Here is a 19,404-nt window from a genome sequence, read left to right on the forward strand (position 1 = left end):
TTATTACATTGTATCTTTTTAAAAATAAATTTATTTTATTTATTTTTGTTTGCGTTGGGTCTTTGTTGCTGCTGGCAGGCTTTCGGAGAACGGGGGCTACTCTTCGTTGCAGTGCGTGGGCTTCTCATTGCCGTGGCTTTTCTTGCTGCCGAGCGTGGGCTCTAGAGCGCAGCCTCAGTAGTTGTGGCCCATGGGCTTAGCTGCTCAGCGGCACATGGAATCTTCCTGGACCAGAGCTCTAACCCGTGTCCCCTGCATTGGCAGGTGGATTCTTAACCACTGCGCCACCAGGGAAGCCCTACTACATTGTTTCTTAATCATCTATTTGTACACGGCTGTTAACTTCACCAGACTCTGAACGTCTTGAGGGCAGGAACTGATCTTATCCATTAGGACACTGGCTTTGGCAGGGTGGGGAGTAAGGGATGTATTTCCGAGACACTCAGCAATGAGGTAGCATTTCCACTGCGTTCCCAAGTGCTCAGGTCTAGCCGGTTCCCCAACCCTAGGGCATATGCAGTAGGAACGGGGATCCTCTTCCCAAAGTTGCAACAAACCCTAGATTCTCATCTCATTTCACCCCGGTCCCGGCCTGCCAGGCTTCCCCTTTGATCCTCCTCAAGCCTTGTCTTGGAAAGGATGCCCTCGAGAGATCCTGGTAGCTCTCTCCACCAATTTTGCGTAGGCAATTAGTGTTACGTTACCCTGAAGAAGAAAGGCACCCTTCATTTTAGGGCTTCTTTCCTTCAATTCGGACTGGGCGGAGTCGCAGTGGGGAAAGAGTGAGAACCACTTTAGAACTGAACGGGCCGCGAAGAACGGCCGAGTCTGAAGCACACCAGATGCCGAAGTGCAGCACTGGGTGCAAAGCCCGGGCATCCCCTGACCCGCGCCTCTCACGCTAAGCTCGACCCCCTTTAGGGCGGGACCTCCCACTTCAGCCAATACTGGGAGCCGAACCCTGGCGGTTTGTACTCTTCCTTTCCAATGAGAAAAAAAGGAAGCCGCTTGCTTCCAATGACCAATCGGAGAAGGCGGCGCCTGGTTGTCAGGCAGGTTTGTAAGAGTTCGGGCCAATTGGAGGCACAGACACCGCTCGACCCGGGCGCAGCGCGCAGGCGGTGGCGAAGAGAAGCCGAGCGGGCCGAGTGCGGCCGAGCAAAGCCGGAGCCGGAGCGGGGCCGCAAGAGCCGGACCGGGTCCGGACGGGCCGAGATGCCCTATAAACTGAAGAAGGAGAAGGTGAGCGTGGCCCTTTTCCCCGCGCCTCCGCCTCGGGGCCTGCGCGGAGCTCTGGGAGGGGCCCGAGCCAGGCCCGGGACAGCCCCAGACTGACCCTCCCGTCCGGCCCCCGCAGGACTCCCGGGGCCGGCCCTCCGCCCCGGCTGCTGGTCGCACCCCCAGCCTGTGCCGCAGCTGAGAAAGCTCCCTCCCTTGTCCGGGGTAGAGTACCCCCACATGCACCTCCCTCCACCGACCCCCGGCCCAGGGTAACCTCCTCCCTCCAGATCCTGCCCCACTCCCAGGTTACTCCCCTGCCTTTTCTGCCCTCATCCCCTCCCCATCACCTCCCCATCCCCCACCCGTTTGCCGTTTGGGACAGCCGCTTATCTGAGACTGCACCTCCCTCCAGAACTAACCCACCTCTCCAACCCCGCGCAGCCCCTTCTCTTCCCTCCTCTTCCCGCCCGCCTGGGCCTGGGCCTGGGCCTGGGCCTGCCTTCTCCACCGTCCCCTACAGCCCCTTCGCCCTCCCTGCCAGGCTCCTTGACCTAGAACGGCTCTGCTTTCTCTCTCCTCCACCGAATCTGGCCTAGGCCCCTCCCTCTAGTTCTTCCTTCACACACAAACTTGTAAACCAGGACTGAGCCCTTCCTTCTGCCGATGGAACCTCGGAACGTCAGCGTGTCTGAGCGCATCCAGTGCAATCCCTAGTGATACAGATGAGGAGACTGAGGCCCCGACAGGGGGACAGGGGAAGGGACTTGGCCAAGGTCACACAGCCTACTGGAGGCCCAGCTGTAATATCAGGTCTCCTGACTTAAAGGCCTCCTCTGTTCCAAAGCCCCTCTAACAGGCATCAACCCACTCCCAGGTTCATCCTCAACCAGTCACCTTTCCTAATCTGGGCAGGCTACTCCCCTTATTCCTAATTGAAGATAACCTTTGCATTTTTCCTTTTTTGTACCAGTGCTGGGTTTCTGTCTTTCCTGGGCCACACTGTCCTCAAATTGGGAATCTGCCCTCACTATCAGATTAGCTGTCCTTCTTACTCCACAGGGCAGCCACCCCTGGACACCCTTGCCTTTGTCTTGGTGTCTTGACACAGGGCGTTTCTTGATGCTGCCTTCTTTCGCCTTTCTCTTCTACCTCCGAACTGCCTTCTCCTGTTCTTCATCCCTGTCTTTCCCTACCCTCTGTTTCCTGCTGCTGCTGATGTCTGACTCAGAGGTGTGGTTCCTTTGAGGTACAGACTCACACAGAGGATGCTAGGATACCAGTTCCAGCCTCCCCCAGCTTCTTCTTTCCTGGGGCTGGTCCTTCATGGTGGGCGCTAGCTCTGGCCTGGTGTTCTGCTCACCCACTTTATGACCCCAGAGGTGTCTTGCTTTCATTTGCCCTCTGATTGGCTGGGTTGCTGGGTTGCCATCTCTGACCTTATCAGTTAAACTCCCTATCCTGGGGCTGTTGGAGATTTGCCAGGCAGCTCTGATTCTGGATTGTCCCCATAACCTCTCAGGGCCTGAGAGTCTGAGTGTTGAGTTGGTGATGGTATAGCAGGCATTGAACCTCCTTGGGTGCTGAGCTGGGCAGGTTTGGGTGCCCCACCGAGGCCCTGTGTCCTTGGGGAGCAGGCATGCTGAGGTGGTTTGGGCAGCTTAGCTGTAGGTGATGCATACAAAAGTCAGCCACACCAGGAGCTGAAGGGCTCCTACAAGGAGTGTGGAGAGCAATGCAATTCAGGGGAAGCTGGTGAGGTCCTCACTGATCTGTAGTTGTTAGTCTGATGGAACAGGTACTGTCCCATCCACAGAAAGCCTTAATCTACTAGAGGATTGAGAAGAAGAAGAAAAATTCTTAAGACTTGCTAGGACCACAGGTGTTAAGTGTTTGGTTGGGAAAGAGTATGGGAAGGATTGGTGTGCATGGGGCCAGGCATCTCTGATCCCCTTTAAGGTTTAACTTTCCACTTTTGATTTCTAGTTGCATTTGGCCTCCTTCAATGGTTGACAAGTCCTGACGATGTCACTGGGGTTTGCCTAAAAGAGGTGGGGGCAGAGAGGAGGCGGGGGATGGATGGTCTGTATTGCTTATCCATCACCTCTCCCCTTTCTCCTTCATCTCTGCTGGTCCCATGCCTGGCCTAACCTCATGGCCTCCTCCCTGAAGCCCGTCCTGAACCCTTAGTTGGGGGTGAGCTCTCCCTCCTCCCCTGGATTTGCAGAGTACTTGGTAGGTCATTTATGGCCCTTTTGTGTTCCCTTGGACTGGAATTAATTGTAGACAAGTCTTTTCTTCCCCCTTGAGATAATAACTAAGTTCCATTTTGGTTTGGCATCTCCTTGTACACAGTAGGTGCTCAATGGATGAGTGCTGAGTCAATCCTTGGGGAGATTTGCATCCTTCCTCTTCCCTCATGTTCTGATCTAGGACTTCTCTCTTTTAGGTTCCTGGGTGGTGGCGTGCCTTTGCTCCCTCCCACTTTCTTCTTGTTCATAATAATAGTAATAACATTGACTAACATTTCATTTTTCATGTGCCAGACACTGTGCTAAAGGGAATTAGGGGTACTTCCCTGGCGGTCCAGTTGTCCCGTGCTTCCACTGCAGGGGGCACGGGTTCGATCCCTGGTCGGGGAACTAAGATCCCGCATGCTGTGTGGCACAGACAAAAAAGAAAAAGGTTAAAAATTAAAAAAAAAAGGGGGGGGGAATTAGGTACTTTGATTATCAGCACTTAATAGGTGAGGGAAACAGGCTCAGCGAGGCTAGTTAAGTTGCCCATGATTGTATAGCCAGTAAGAGCTGGGCCTGGAACACAGGGCTGGCTCTAAACCACATTGCCATGCAGCACTGGACAACTGGGCTGGGCTGAAGTGTGTGCATTTCACCTGCTCAGCGGGAGCCAGGAAGCAAGGGTGGTGGCCTGGTTCCCACGCCCACCCCCCAACGCCACCCCCCAGGCAGCCGGGATCTTTCTTCTGCACATTGCCTGAGAGATATGTCTCAGTGCTGCAGGGTGGGTGGAGGGGTACAAAAAGGAACAAGGAGCTCACGATCAAGGAGAGAGGTGAGACGTGGGTGCAGATGGGCCAGCTTTGTCCGAGAGGCCCACGTCTGGGGTGTGTGCAGACGGTCACCTCAGTGTTGCGTCCTGCCTGCACCCCCCTCATCCTTTTCCTCTCCACCCCACACTCTGCACCACTTGCTGGCCCCTCAGCAAGGGATGAGTGTGCCCCGCCTGGTCAGTGGGCCCTGGGAGAGCGCCTAGCCACCCAGAGCACAGGGCTCCTTCCTACTGCTATGACTGCCTGGAGCTGCTCCACACCTGGGAACGGCTTCCTGCCTCCCCACCCCCACGAAGCCTTCCCCCTGCTCCAGCCTACGCGGAGCTCTCTTCTCCCTGAAATCCTTTTGCCCCCGTGGGCATCATCACTGGATTTAACACTTCTCACTGAAGGGGCTCAGGTGCTATCAAGTGGCAGAATCTCAGAGCTAGAAGTGATTTCCAGGGTCCTCCAATCTGATCTGCATTTAAGGCTCGGGACCCTTTTGCATCATGCCTTGGAGGAGGCATGAATGCACCTCTGCTTGAATGCTCTTGGGTTGGGGAGCTTACAGCCTCACTAGGCAGCCGGTTTCTGTGCAGCTGCTCCAGGAGAAAAGTCTTCCTTCTTTGGAGCCTCAGCCTGTCTTCCTGCCACTTCTGCCCGTGGCTCTTGGGCCTCTGGATCCACATAGAACAAGTTGCATCTTTAGTCCACATGGCAGCCCTTCATTTATTCGTAAAGATCCCTCTTGTTCCCCCACCCGCCATGACTCCTCCCTTCCATTGTTAACTATCACAGTTCCTGCAGCTGTTGCTCTCAGGACCTGCTTTTGAATCTACTCCCTGTATGGGTTGTATTTTCCCCCGAAGAAAACCTAGCATTTGTCTTTGTCCCTCCCAAAGTGTGATGCTCTCGACTGAACCAGATCCTCCAGAATGGCCCTATCAGTGCCAAGGATGGGGCACTTCCATGTCCCCTGGTGCCAGGTGCTCTGCACAGGTCTGTTAACTGGATGGCAGGTCACATGAGCTGCCGTGGCAGCCACAGCACATGGATGATTTGTGTTGAGCTTGCAGTCAGACCTAAATCCCCAAGTCTTTTTCACATTTTCCTCATCCTGTCCCTGGGCAGTTGCTTTTTTTTGGCCCAAAGCATAGGAAGAGATGCTGGGCAGGCCAGGGCTCTGAGCCAGCAGCTAGGTTCCCAAGGGAGACTTTGGACTAGTGCTCATTCTTTATAGCAATTCTGGGCCTTATCCCCATCCCTGTCCTTGTGCTTGTCTACCGAGGCATTCTTGGGACGATTCCTATACCTGTTAGCATCCCTGGGCCCCACTGATTATGCCAGTAGCAGTTTCTAGTCTGGATGCTGTTTGTGATATCCAAAAAAGGCTTCCAGGTCTTTCCAGATGGCCTCGGGGGTAGAGTGGTGACCCCCTTCCCTCCAGCATGAGAGCCTCAGGCCCCCTCTGCCCACTTTAGCCAGAAGCCAGTCTGAGCAGCTTCTTCCATGTTGTTCTTCCCTTGAGCCTCGTCACCCTGGTTCTTACTTGACAGAGGCCCTAACTCATACAACAGCCTTGTGAGGTGAAGGAGCACGGTCATGCTGGATTATTGTGTGTTAGAGTTGTCTTCCTAACCAGATTCTGAACTTGTTGGTACCTTTGAGGGACTGAATCTCCCTTTGTGTACCCAACCTGCCACCCCACCGCCCCAGGTTTAAGGTAGGTGCTCAGTGGTGCTGATTGACTCATTGATTCAATTGGACAGAGGAGAATTACAACAGAGACCTGAGGGATGAGGATGAGGCCTCTCCCTTCCTTGGCATCTGTTAACTCTACCTTCGTCTTCTCCCTTCAGGAGCCCCCCAAGCTTGCCAAAGGCGCAGCCAAGCCCAGCAGCTCGAGCAAGGATGGTGGAGGCGAGAGTGCTGAGGAGGTAATGAACGTGGGTATAGCCCTAGTTATGGTGCAGGCGCCAGTTCCACCTGCTTGATGGCCAGTGGGGTGAGGGATCTCAGGGGGCCGGAGATTATTGGGGCAGAAGGGAAGGATACTTTCATAGCCAGGGAGGGGCCTGGACAGCCCATCCAGACTGCCCTCAGGCAGGCTTTCCCTTTGGCGGCTATGGACCAAATAAGCCCTCCAGTTTTTCTGATTCCGCAGGGATTCCTGTGAAAGTCAATTCTCTGTCTACCAAAGTGTTGAGAATTCCATTTCTCTTAGGGCAAAAAGCTAGGGGTACTGAGTCCTGGGGAGGAGGGAAAAGTACATGGGAGCACATGGGTGCTCAGTGGGGTGACTTCAGTGTAGCTCTGGGTGGGGCAGGGGTGGGGAGTGGCTGATGTCCTTGAGTCGGGCAGGGCTGGGCCCACCTCTCTTGGTCCCGATCAGATGGGAGCTGCTGAAGGACAGGCATGAGCAGAGGTCAGCGCAGCTTGGCAATCTAGGGCTGTAAAGCAATAAATGACAAGCAGAGAGCACACAGGAGGGTGGAGGGACTTAAGGAAGTCCAGAGTGTGTCCATGGAAGTTTGGGAGTGTGCTCAGTGGGATGCTTGGATGCTGAACGGTCCTGGGAGCACACTGAGCAAGCGCCTGTGTTACCCGGAAGCTGGTGATCCTTGGTTTCTGTGCTTCCTCCCTCCTGTGCTAAACTGTTCAGAGGGATGGAGGTGAATAGGAAATGGAGCTGTCTAATTCTGGGCAGGTCTTGTGGGTTGGGGGCGGGTCATGGAGAGGAGATAGATTAAAAAGTGTTTGGTTGGGGTTAACTCTGGATTTGGATTTTTCTGGATACTTCTGGTCCCTATCACCTCCAAAGAGAGCCAAGCACTTTTCACACCATCGCATCACCAATGATGCGACCATCATTTTACCCTCACTTGAGTGATGCGAGGAAGCAGGGTAGGTTGTCTCCATCTTACAGACGTGCGAGTTGAGGACCACAGAAGAGAAATTCCTCCTTCCTCTGCACATACACTGGCATCTGAACATGTCTCTAGGCCAGTCCTTATCACTCAGTGCTGGCACTGTTGGTTCCCAGATGTGTTTCTCCCCACCAGACTGTGAACTCTGAGGGAAGGAGCTTGCTTCTTCCCCACACCTGTGTGCTGACACCCTTGGTTCACAGGAGATCACCAGGAGATGCTTCTGGAGGGCACACCCTCTGGGCTCAGTCTCCCCTTCAGGAGCCGTGACATGTGTGGGACCCACAGGGAAGGTGGTCGGGAGCTGGCAACTGATACTCAAAGCAGCAAGAGACTTGGAAACAGGATTTAAAGGGACAGAAAGGAATAGCTTGGGGGGCCACTCCTGCCTTCTGCCGGACTCCCTCCTGCTCGTTCAGTTACTAGACAGATTGGCTGTCATTTCCTGGAAGCAGCCCTCCTTGACCACCCGCCCCCATCCCCATGCCCAGGACGCAGTCAGGGCCCCTGGTACCCAGCATCACTCCACGGCAGTGCTTAATCACAGCTGTAATGAAACAATTCCGTGGGAATTCATTGTGTGTCAGTTGTCTCCTGTGTTAACACTTAGCTCCTGAGAGGCTCTCGCTCACACCGAAGGGCCTGGCCCACTGGAAGCACCAGCATTTGAATGCATTAGTGAATGGATGAGCAAACAAACCAACTTCAAATTAGACCTGGAAGGAACCCTCTCCTTTCATAGGTAGGAAAATGAAGGCTCAAGCAGCTTAAGAAATAAGCTGAGACCAGCTGCTGTGATTTCTCCACCGCCCTCTGGAAAAGAAGAGTGTCGTGTTCACCTTGGGCTCTGTTTTATGAAATGCCACTCAGGGCTCACCTGTCTGAGGCAGCTGCAGGAATTCTGCTCCATGATTTTGCAGAAATGCACCCAGGTGGCCCCAGGCAGTGGGACATGGAATAGTTGGGGGCCAGGCTGTGAGGCCTAGGTCATCAAAAGCTGTTTGTCACAGTCCTTCTCTTGCCCTTTTTCTTTCTTTCTTTCTTTAGTTTTTTTTTTTATGTGGACCATTTTTACAGTCTTTATTGAATTTGTTACAAAATTGCTTCTGTTTTATGGGTTTTTTTTTTTTTTTTTTTGGCTGCGAAGCATGTGGGATCTTAGCTCCCGACCAGGGATCGAACTCTCAACCCCTGCATTGGAAGGCAAAGTCTTAACCACTGGACTGCCAAGGAAATCCCTCCCTTGCCCTTTTTCTAGTCCAGAATTTTGGGTTCTTACAGCCAAACTTACCCTGTGTCGAGCATTTGCCAGTCTTTCCAACTGATCTTAATAATTTATAGCAGCCAACATTTACTTTATTGAGCAGTTACTTGTGTATTAGTTTCCTAGGACAGCCATACCAGTTACCATGAATTGGGTGGCTTAAAATACCAGAAGTTTATTCTCTCATAGCTGTGGAGGTCAGAAGTCTGAAATCAAGGTATCAGCAGGCCTTGTTCCTCTGAGGTTCTAGGGAAGAATCTCTTCCACGCCTCTCTCCCAGCTTCGGTGGCTTTCTGCGATCTGCTCCTTGGCTTGTAGAAGCATCATTCCAATCTCTGCCTCCGTCTTCACTAAGCGTTCTCCCCTGTGCCTCTGTCTCTGTGTCCAAATTTCCCTCTTCTTATAAGAACACCAGTCATGTTGGATTTAGGGCCCACCCTAATCCAGTATGACCTCATTTTAACTTGATTACATCTGCAAAGACCCTGTTTCCAAATACAACCACATTCATAGATGTTGGGTTGATGTGAATTTCGGGGGAACACTGTTCAACGCAGTGCACTCTGTCTCAGGCACTGTGCTAAGTACTTGCATGCATTTAATCTTATAATCTTCTCATTTAATCTCTACAGCAGTCCCTGAGGTCATCTGTTATCATTATCAGCCCCATTTTACAGAGGAAACTGAGGCTTAGTCATGTTAAGTAGCTTTTACTCGGCAGTAAAACAGCAGAGCTGGAATTCAGTCCAGGTCTGTGGCCAGTCCTCCTGTGCTCTTAATGACCTAATAGGCTGGTTCTAAGATTCTAGAAGAGTCTTAGAATGGAAAGGAGCCTTGAGAGATTAGGTCGGACTCTGCTACAAGGCAGGGGTTTTTCCTGGCCTGTCTTTGGAAAAACCATTTCAGTGCTGTGGACTTTTCTATGTGCTGTGCCCTGTCCTGAGTTCTGGGAGCAGGGACAGAGGGAGGAAGAAACGATCCTGGTCTCCCCCACTTCAGCCTGACATCACTGTAGCCAGAGTTGTTACCCTAAAAACATTTTTGGTCCTTTACTTAAAGGACCAATCAGTCCTTTACTTAAAAGCCTCTCTTGGCATCTCATTGCTCACAAATTCAAATACGCAGGCAGCCTCAGGCCTCCTGAGCTGGCCCCGCCCTGTTCTTCCAGCCCCTCTGGACTTTCCATCTTCCAACCCGACAAGCCTTTTGTGGCTCAGGGCTCTTATTGGTGTCATCCCATTGGCCTGGACTGCTTTATCTCTCTCTTTTCATTCTTTGCCTAAACCCGTGTTTATCCTTTAAGAGCCAAAAAGTCACCTCTTCAGGGAGGGCTTCCCTAATTCTTCAGGCAGAGTTTGTCACTCAGCCCTCTGAGTTCCTGAATCCTTTGCGGCGCTCTGGTTTTGCATTGCCCTGTACTAATGGCCGCTTTCATGTCTGTCTTGCCCACTGGACGGTGAGCTCTTCGACGGCAAGGGCCATGTCTTATTCACCTTTTAATCTCTAATGTGTAGCATGATGTTTATTGAATAAATGAATTAAGAATGGGTTTTTTGTAAGCTGTTATGAAAAACCCAAACGAACTCTTTGGCCAACCCAACAGCGCTCTAGGTGTCAATACAGGAGAGAATGCCTCTCTGATTTTCAGGATTTGAAACTAAAATGATCTTCACTCAGCTAGTTAATTCATTTTGCAAAAGCTTTAACATTAATCTTTGCATTTTTCACTGATAATTTTATCTTTCATCTTTCTACTACAGTACCTTCTATAGTGCTTAAATTATATTTCTACGTCCTACTTTATGTTTAAATATATGGGTTTAATGATTACCGGTGTCTGTGTTAGGGTCAGGTTGGAATGGAATTGGTTCAGAGTGGGCAAGTGTAGTTGCAGTCTCCTGAGTGTGAGGGTGGTGTATAAATTCAAAGCCCCACTGGAGGGGCTTCCCTGGTGGCGCAGTGGTTGAGAATCCGCCTGCCAGTGCAGGGGACACGGGTTCGAGCCCTGGTCCGGGAAGATCCCCCATGTGGCGGAGCAACTAAGCCCGTGCGCCACAATTACAGAGCTTGCACTCTAGAGCCCACGAGCCACAACGAAGAGTAGCCCCCACTCACCGCAACTAGAGAAAAGCCTGCATGCAGCAGCTAAGACCCAATGCAGCCAAAAATAAATAAATTATATTAAAAAAAAAAAAAAAGCCCCACTGGATTGCAGGAGGCCTGAATCTAGGAAGGCTTCTTGGAATTTGGATCCTGTTGCAAGTTTAGAAGTGGGAGGAGACGGTTGTTCAGGCAGAGGAGACAGCCACTGTGGAGTCTCAGAAGTGAGAGCAGGCAGGTCACCAGCTTGCCTTTGGGCCGTGTCCACCCATGCTCTGATGGCTGCAGAAGGTTCTCCTGGGGATGCAGCTGCCTCTCATCTCCAGCCCAGGTCAATAAAGGAGAAGTTGGAAGCTAGAGCTTTTAGGAGAAAGGGTTGAACGTGAAGTGAGTTGCTGGCACACACCTATACTCCCTTCTGACAAGTATGTTTCCAGGGCTTTGCTGGCCGGCCCAGCTGTCTCTCAGCTGCTCCTTGTATCTGGGGCCTGGGAGCCAATGGTCCTTATAAAACCAGGGTGGCCCAGTGGGCTGGGGGCGGGGCAGACTAAGCCGGCTCAGCTGCTCTCCAGCCACCCCAGCCTTCAATAATGCCATCCTGAAGGGGAAGGGACCTTAGGCATCAACTCATTGGGTGGCTTTTTAAACTATGATTTTCAGCCATGCAATCTCTGTTTTCTTAAAACCTTACTTGGAGAGTGTTTGGACTACTGATCTAGTCCAACCCTCTGCTCGTTAGCAGAGAAAATTGAGGTCTTGCTTTTCCCTTTTTGGGAAGAAGGCCTCCTTTCTCTGGATGTCCCCTCAGTGCGAGGTTCATGGAGATGCAGGGTTTCTGCATCTTATCCGGGAGGATGGAGAGAGACATATTCTTCCCGAGTCTTTTTCCTCAGTTGCCACTGAGCCCCTCAGCCTAGTATCTCTGATGTTTCTCCTTCCCACTCTGCTCCCACCACTGTGCAGGGCTTTGTTCTGAAGGTCCCCAGTCAGGACAGGAGGGACCTATGGAGATGGGCCTGGGCTTGGCGTCCCCCGCCCGCCCCCATCAATCAAATAACCAGTCATTCGCTGAATGCCTGTTAGGTGCCAGTGCCAGTGCTGAGGAGACCCAGAGGGGCACAAACCAGGGTCCTGGCTTTAAAGGGACTTGCTTTCTAGTGGGGAGATGACACATGAGCAAAGTGATCAAGAGGTGTCACTGGGGATGATCCCAGAGCCAATGGAACAGACAAGCAGTGTCAGAAGGTTGAGGGTGGAGGGTGGACATGCAAGCCCTGGAGTGATTGGAGAAGGCTTTTTGGAAGAAGGGGGGTCTTGAAAGATGCAATGCCTTCTTGGGTTCTCCCATTTTATTTTATTTTTTTGGCCACGCCACGTGGCTTGTGAGATCTTAGTTCCCCACCCAGGGATTGAACCTGGGCCCACAGCAGTGAAAGCACGGAGTCCTAACCATTGGACTGCCAGGGAATTCCCTGGGCTCCCCCGTTTTAAAACAAGAAGGATAATGAACTCTAAGGAACATTTGAGGTGTGCTAGTTTCAGGAATTTCCAGGCTGTATTCCTAAAATCCAGGGATGGGAAATAATAATAATAATAACGATAATAGTAGAAGATACTGCTTATAAGACACTTCTGTGTGCCATATACTGTTCATTTAAATCCTTATTACAGCCCTGTGAGGTAGTACTATTGCCATCCCCACTTTACAGATGAGGCACAGAGAAGCTATATGACCTCCTGGAGGTTACTCAGCTAATAAATGGCAGAGCCAGTAGTCAAACCCAGACAGTCAGGCTCAAGTCTGTGCCCTTGAGTGTTAAGCTCCACAGATAAGGATTGGGTTGTTCCTGCGATAGGGAAATGGGGAGAGTCTGATGCACACCAGGCTCTGGCCCCCTGGCCTTTTGCCTCTCTCCTTCATCCTCTACCAAGGTGTGATCCATCCTCCGTATACAGGAAGAGAGACCCCAGACTTCAGGGTGCCTTGCACTGTCTAACCAAAAAAATCACACTGGTTGAGTGTAGTCATGGCAAGGGAAGTGTGTGATGACTGCTCTTGCCCCACTTCTTTGCATTCCCCTAGTCAAATTGGTGTCTGGGGCTCATTTCAGGAGGAGGAGGGGGCCAGATGGCCAAAGCGGTAATGAGCTACACTGGACCCAAGGCCTGCCCTGGGCTGGACCCATCGCTCCTCTCCTGCCTCTGACCCCCAGATAGGTCACAAGCTTGACATAATTGTTTCTATAAAAAATTCAAGGGCTTTCCTGGTGGCGCAGTGGTTGGGAGTCCGCCTGCCGATGTGGGGGGCATGGGTTCGTGTCCCGGTCCGGGAGGCTCCCACATGCCGCGGAGCGGCTGGGCCCGTGGGCCATGGCCGCTGGGCCTGTGCGTCTGGAGCCTGTGCTCCGCAACGGGAGAGGCCACGGCAGTGAGAGGCCCGCATACCGCAAAAAAAAAAAAAAAAAAAAAAAATTCAAGAGCATACAAAGCATAACATTTGTCTTCCTCCTTGCCCCTTATCCCAGAGAGTTTCATATTCTCCCATTCTTATTTTATGAAGTAAGAGTTTATGGAGGGGGCTGGAGGGGAGGCGGGGATGGCAGGTGTGAGCACAGGAGGACAGTTTTCCTGTGGTGTGGGGACCCAGCTGGACGTGACCTCACTCCTCTGGTCCTGCTGCAGTCTCTTCTCTGGTTGGGGGGAAGGGCTGTCCTGTGGCTCAGCCTCTCCCCTCTGCCAGCAGGGGGTTACCTGGACAGTACCTATGAGTGGACAGCCCTGCAAACACCTGTTTGTGTGCTTCTGAAAATGGGCTTCGTGGGGCTGTTGACACCCGTGTCTGGGAGGAAGTAAAGAAATAACTTTTGGAAATTAGCTGTATTTCTCCCATTATATTGTCTTTTTTTTTTTTTTTTTTTTTTGGCCATGCTGCGTGGCTTGCAGGATCTTAGTTCCCTGACCAGGGTCCTAACCACTGGACTGCCAGGGCATTCCCTGTTTCTCCATTATAAAAGCAGTGTCAGCTTGTAAAAAATTTAGGAAAATAGGAAAAAGTCATGTCTCATTCTGTCATTACAGGAGATAGTCATGAACACAATGCACTTGTTCTTTCTTTTTCTTAACTGGATTTTGGGTTCTGTGCATGTTTTAATGTGGGTGAGCTCATTTTGTATATACAGGTTTGTATTATCCTTATTTAACTTAGCATATAGGAAGCAATTTTCTCTCATTCCATAGTTTTAGGCTTTTTGTTTTGTTTTTAATTTTTATCAGCATGGTAACAGGTGCATTGTTCAGAAGGTCAGATAATACTCTGAGGCTTGTAATGAGCAGGGCAGCCCCTGTCGCCGGCCCCTCTTCTCCTGTTGTTTTGTGGCAACCACATTCAACTCCTAACTCTTTCCTTGCAGATTGACTTTTATACCTCCAAATAAGATCCTTTTACTGCTTTTTTTTTTTCCCTTTAATTTGTGAGCTTTAGATATCTCTTGACTTCCTAATGTGGAAAATTAAGGCCCCAGTGTCTTATACCTCCGTGCAGACTTTTCCCCTCCTCTCAGAATACTTATCACCCGTTTTGGGTAAATTACTCTGACTGTGTAAACATTTTTCACAGCTGAACCATGTATGATTACATTTAGTACATAGTTTTCATAAACATAATTTTAACTCCATGATTTCCATGTATTTATATATTTGCCATTATAAATAAGACCATAAAAAGTGTTTTTGCACAAAGCCTTTTTTTATATTTAGGATTTTGCTTAATCTATATTTCTAGTAGTTAAACTGCTGAGATATGGGAAGGAGTTTTTTTAACTGAAGACTGTCACACGTTCAGTAAATGATAAAACAGAGTAATCTTCGGTGTACTGCTAGATGCATTTTTACATATGTTTATGCTATGAACCACCTCCCAGACCCAGTCAAGATACGGAATGTTTCCATTAGTCAGAAAGGTCCTCATGCCCCTCCTCAGTCACCACCCGCATCTCCCCAACCCACACCGCTGCCACCCCCTCCCTGGCAGGAGAGCCACTTGTCTGACTTCTGTCACCGTCAGTCCATCAGTTAGCTTTGCCTGTTCAGGAACGGGAGTGAGCGTTTTGAAGGCTCTTGATGCACAGGCAGTGGGCATCACTTTGGGAGACACGCCTTCTAGACCGCTCCCTTCCAGGGCCACATCCCGCAGTTATGTCTGACCCTGGTCTTGGCTCCTTCAGGGCAGGAGGCAGCTGCTTGCTGCCCAGGCCCATAGAGGGCGGTGGGCCAGGCCTGGGGTGGGAAGCCTAGCTTGGCGAGTGCACTCCAGTGACTCGCTCGTTTGACCAGGCCCAGCCCCAGCCCCAGCCGCAGCCGCCACCGCAGCCGCCACCACAGCCGCCGTCATCCAACAAGCGTCCCAGCAACAGCACGCCGCCCCCCACACAGCTCAGCAAAATCAAGTACTCAGGGGGGCCCCAGATTGTCAAGAAGGAGCGACGGCAAAGCTCCTCCCGCTTCAACCTCAGCAAGAACCGGGAGCTGCAGAAGCTTCCTGCCCTGAAAGGTGCTTGGGAAAGGTCAAAGGGGCTGGGGCATCAGACCTAAGGGACAGTGGGTATTGGCGGAATGGAGGTTTGGGGATGTTTGGGGGAGGGTGGAAGCCCTAGAGAATGTGAGGGGGAGTTGCACTGGGGCTGGGCGTCAGGGGAGCAGGATGGTGGCAGGAAGGGATCGGGGAACGGCCTGCGAGGTGAGCAGGGCATAGCAGTGAAGGACCACAGAGGATACCTGACAATGGCCCATCCGCCCCTAGACTCACCGACCCAGGAGCGGGAGGAGCTGTTTATCCAGAAGCTACGCCAGTGCTGCGTCCTCTTTGACTTTGTGTCGGACCCACTCAGTGACCTCAAATTCAAGGAGGTGAAGCGGGCGGGGCTCAATGAAATGGTGGAGTACATCACCCACAGCCGCGATGTTGTCACCGAGGCCATTTACCCTGAGGCCGTCACTATGGTAGGCACAGGGAAAGGGGAAAGTGGGCAGGGACGGGGGCCCCGGAAAAGCCCAGACCTGCCCAGAGAGCTCTCACCTGAGCCCTCCCTACCCCTCAGTTTTCAGTGAACCTCTTCCGGACGCTGCCACCTTCCTCAAATCCCACTGGGGCCGAGTTTGACCCCGAGGAAGATGAGCCCACCCTGGAGGCCGCCTGGCCGCATCTCCAGGTACCAGAGCAAAGGGGGCAGGGGCCTGGCTGTGGGCAGTGGGGCACTCTGAGCCCTGCAGCAAGGGGGCTCTCCCAGTCCTTGGGGAATGCCCCTAAGTGATGTTCCTTTCCCCCCGCAGCTCGTGTACGAGTTTTTCTTACGTTTCCTTGAGTCTCCTGATTTCCAGCCAAACATAGCCAAGAAGTACATTGACCAGAAGTTTGTCCTTGCTGTGAGTCCCTGAAATTCCTGCCTTCCCCTCCTTCCAGTCATTGAACTCTAGCCCCACGTCCCCTGACTCCAGTCCCAGCTGCTCTTTTTGCTTCTGCTGAATATAGGTACTGTATTGGGTTTCAGCTGTGTCTGGTGCAAATTGACCATGGGGGTTAAACAAACCTACTCTGTCCATAAGAAGCTTCCAGCATAATGGAAGGAAACAAAAAAGCAACACTGTTACCCTCCCCCTCCCCCCCCCCCCACCCAATGGGGAATGCAGCATGTATTCCCAGACATCACCTGGGGTAGAGCAGTACAATAGAATCACTCTTCCCAGAGACTCGTCTCCACGCACCCTCTTCAGAGGGCTTCCTCTGGCCAGGACCCAAGTCACCCCAGCCCTGGCCTCCTCCGGCTCCTTCCTCACTGCCGCCTCTCCTCCCGCTTGCCCCCAGCTCCTGGACCTGTTTGACAGTGAGGACCCCCGAGAGCGGGACTTCCTCAAGACCATCTTGCATCGCATCTATGGCAAGTTTTTGGGGCTCCGGGCTTATATCCGTAGGCAGATCAACCACATCTTCTACAGGTGAGGCCAGGAGCCTGGGCTCAGGAGCAAAGCAAGCCCCGCACTAAGATGGGGTGGGAGAAGGGTGGTAGGCGGGACTCCACAGAATGCTGGAGGGGCATCAGGGGTTATCGAGAGAGTCTTTGTTCTTCCCTCAGATTCATCTATGAGACAGAGCATCACAATGGGATTGCCGAGCTCCTGGAGATCCTGGGCAGGTGAGAGGTGGGGCGGGGGCACACATGCCTAGAAAAGGTCGGGAGGATTGGTGCATTGAGCTTGGACCTGGCCCTTTGGTCCTGACAACCCTCCCTTAACTCCCAGCATCATCAATGGCTTTGCCTTGCCCCTGAAAGAAGAGCACAAGATGTTCCTCATCCGTGTCCTGCTTCCCCTTCACAAGGTCAAGTCTCTGAGTGTCTACCACCCTCAGGTGAGCTGCCTTCCTCCTGATGATCCCCGGCCCTGGCTGCGGAGAAAAGAGGGAAGGGGAAGCATTCCAGCCGTGATGGGGCAGCAGAGGGAGCAGGGGGCGGAATTCCTCTCTATGCCTCCCCTTCTGGGGTCTGGTTTCTGTCACCGAACTCTCTGTGACCTTCTGAACCCTGCACCTCACTCCTTTCTGTCTCAACCTTCTGCAGCTGGCGTACTGCGTGGTACAGTTCCTGGAGAAGGAAAGCAGCCTCACTGAGCCGGTAACTCCCCTGCTGGGCCCCAGGGTCCACCTCTCCCTGTCAGCAGCACTTGCCAGTTGGTACCTATCGAGCAGTGCCGTAAGCACTCAGGGGGGATGTAACCCGACAGGTGACGTGGTTTCCTCTCTAAAGGAGAAGTAAAACCTTTGTACACCTAGGAAGCATCCAAGCTGGAGAAACATGAGCACTTGGCTGAGGCCACCCAAGCTGTGCCCACCAGGGTTGGGAGGAGAGGGCAGGATGGTTTCCTGGAGACCCAGACAGGTGTTGAGTGAGAATTTTATTCCTGTGTGCTCCTCTTCTCGCAGGTGATCGTGGGCCTTCTCAAGTTCTGGCCCAAGACCCACAGCCCCAAGGAGGTGATGTTCCTGAATGAACTAGAGGAGATTCTGGATGTCATTGAACCTTCAGAGTTCAGCAAAGTGATGGAACCACTCTTCCGCCAGCTTGCCAAGTGTGTCTCCAGCCCCCATTTCCAGGTGAGACCCAGACCCAGAACATCCCAGCCCCTGCCTCCCAGAAAACTGAGGAGGGTCTCTAGCACAGCGAGCCATATCCCCACTGAGTCTCGCCCGTGTCCCCACCAGGTGGCAGAGCGTGCCCTCTATTACTGGAACAATGAGTACATCATGAGCCTGATAAGTGACAATGCTGCCCGAGTCCTTCCCATCATGTTCCCTGCACTCTACAGGAACTCCAAGAGCCACTGGAACAAGTAGGGAACTGGGGTGGCACTGGGCACTGAGGATGTGGTTTTGGAATGTGGGAGGGTGTGGATGGACTCAAGAGCCAGTGGTCTCATCTGGTCCCTCAGCAAGCGGGGCTGGTGCCCACTGCATATTAATAGGGCCTTGAGGGACTGACCGGGGAGAAAAGATACCCATGTGAGAGATCTGTGCTACCCAGCAGCAGAGCAGTGGCCTCTGTCGCATCTCTTCTTGAGGTCAGATATTCTGCAGCTTTGGAGATGTAATTCCATGTTGTGAGAAGCTGATGTGATCCTCTTAGTAGGTATTAAATCCCAGTGTTATAAAAAGGCTTTCCTGCTTAAAGCAAGTGCGCCGGGAGGCCATTAGTGTGGGCTAGAAGAGTAGGAAGTAGTGGGGAAAGGGAGCTCTTGGAGCACGGGGTGCGGGAAGGATGCGCAGGCAGACTCATACCTGTAAAAGGCCTGAACTGCCAATCTCAAGTCACGTGATTTGGCCAGAGCGATGAGCTTACACTGTACAGAGGCTGGTGGGATGGGAGTAGTACATGAGAAAGCTCTTGGCAGAGACACCTTGTGGGAGAGACCAAATTGAGGTCCCGGCACTGAGGGCAGGCTCTGGCCTCTTACACGTCTTTCTTCCTGGCGGCAGGACAATCCACGGCCTGATCTACAATGCCCTGAAGCTGTTTATGGAGATGAATCAGAAGCTGTTTGATGACTGTACCCAACAATACAAGGCAGAGAAGCAGAAGTGAGTCTCTCTCTCCTTGGGGGTGTTCCTCTTCCACACCAGCCCCCTGTGCTTCTCTCTCAAGCCCGCCCCAATCCTGTCTTTGCTCCCTCAGGGGCCGGTTCCGAATGAAGGAGAGAGAAGAGATGTGGCAAAGGATTGAGGAGCTGGCTCGCCTTAACCCCCAGGTGAGGTGCTTCTGCCCTTGCCCTGAACTGAGGGGTCCAGCCTGGGCGGGGGGAGGGTTTGTCTGAGGGGTGGCAGGAAGCAAACAGGGTCCCCAGACTTCCCGAGTGGCTCTCGCCACTTGTCTGCCTCCTTTCCTCTCAGTATCCCATGTTCCGAGCGCCTCCACCACTGCCTCCTGTGTACTCGATGGAGACGGAGACCCCCACGGCAGAGGACATCCAGCTTCTGAAGAGGACGGTGGAGACAGAGGCCGTGCAGGTGGGAGGGCACGGGGAGCAGAAAGACAAGACAGCCCTGGGAGGGAGAAGAGACAGGAGCCGCAGAGCCAAGGAATCAGGGCAGGAAACAGTGGGGTTTCTCGGGACTTGGTCACCATTCCTCACTTTCTGCACATCCCCACACAGATGCTAAAGGACATCAAGAAGGAGAAAGTGCTGCTTCGGCGGAAGTCAGAGCTGCCTCAGGACGTGTACACCATCAAGGCACTGGAGGCGCACAAGCGGGCGGAAGAGTTTCTAACTGCCAGCCAGGAGGCGCTCTGACCTCCTCA

The 19,404-nt window shown here is 52.5% G+C and overlaps 1 protein-coding gene across 6 annotated transcripts; it reads left to right on the forward strand.

Annotated features, from left to right (window-relative positions):
• Positions 1–987: 987 nt before the first annotated feature.
• On the forward strand, positions 988–19,396 carry PPP2R5D (protein phosphatase 2 regulatory subunit B'delta; the record flags this gene model as incomplete). Of its 6 annotated transcripts, none has more annotated exons than XM_079712408.1 (16): positions 988–1,242; positions 6,130–6,207; positions 14,894–15,110; positions 15,360–15,559; positions 15,658–15,768; positions 15,890–15,982; positions 16,422–16,552; positions 16,690–16,749; positions 16,856–16,964; positions 17,173–17,226; positions 17,535–17,705; positions 17,814–17,941; positions 18,585–18,686; positions 18,781–18,853; positions 18,996–19,112; positions 19,259–19,396. In XM_079712408.1, the coding sequence occupies 16 exons, from the start codon at positions 988–990 to the stop codon at positions 19,394–19,396; spliced, it is 2,037 nt and encodes a 678-aa protein (XP_079568534.1). The 6 variants fall into 6 exon arrangements, with proteins under 6 accessions (XP_079568534.1, XP_079568539.1, XP_079568538.1 ...); XM_079712413.1 differs by having other exon boundaries at positions 1,052–1,248; XM_079712412.1 differs by having other exon boundaries at positions 1,216–1,242; positions 14,894–15,028; positions 15,374–15,559.
• Between the last annotated feature and the right edge of the window lie 8 nt (positions 19,397–19,404).

Source organism: Hyperoodon ampullatus, assembly GCF_949752795.1.
Source record: "Hyperoodon ampullatus genome assembly, chromosome: 10".
NCBI classification, from domain to species: Eukaryota; Metazoa; Chordata; class Mammalia; order Artiodactyla; family Ziphiidae; genus Hyperoodon; species Hyperoodon ampullatus.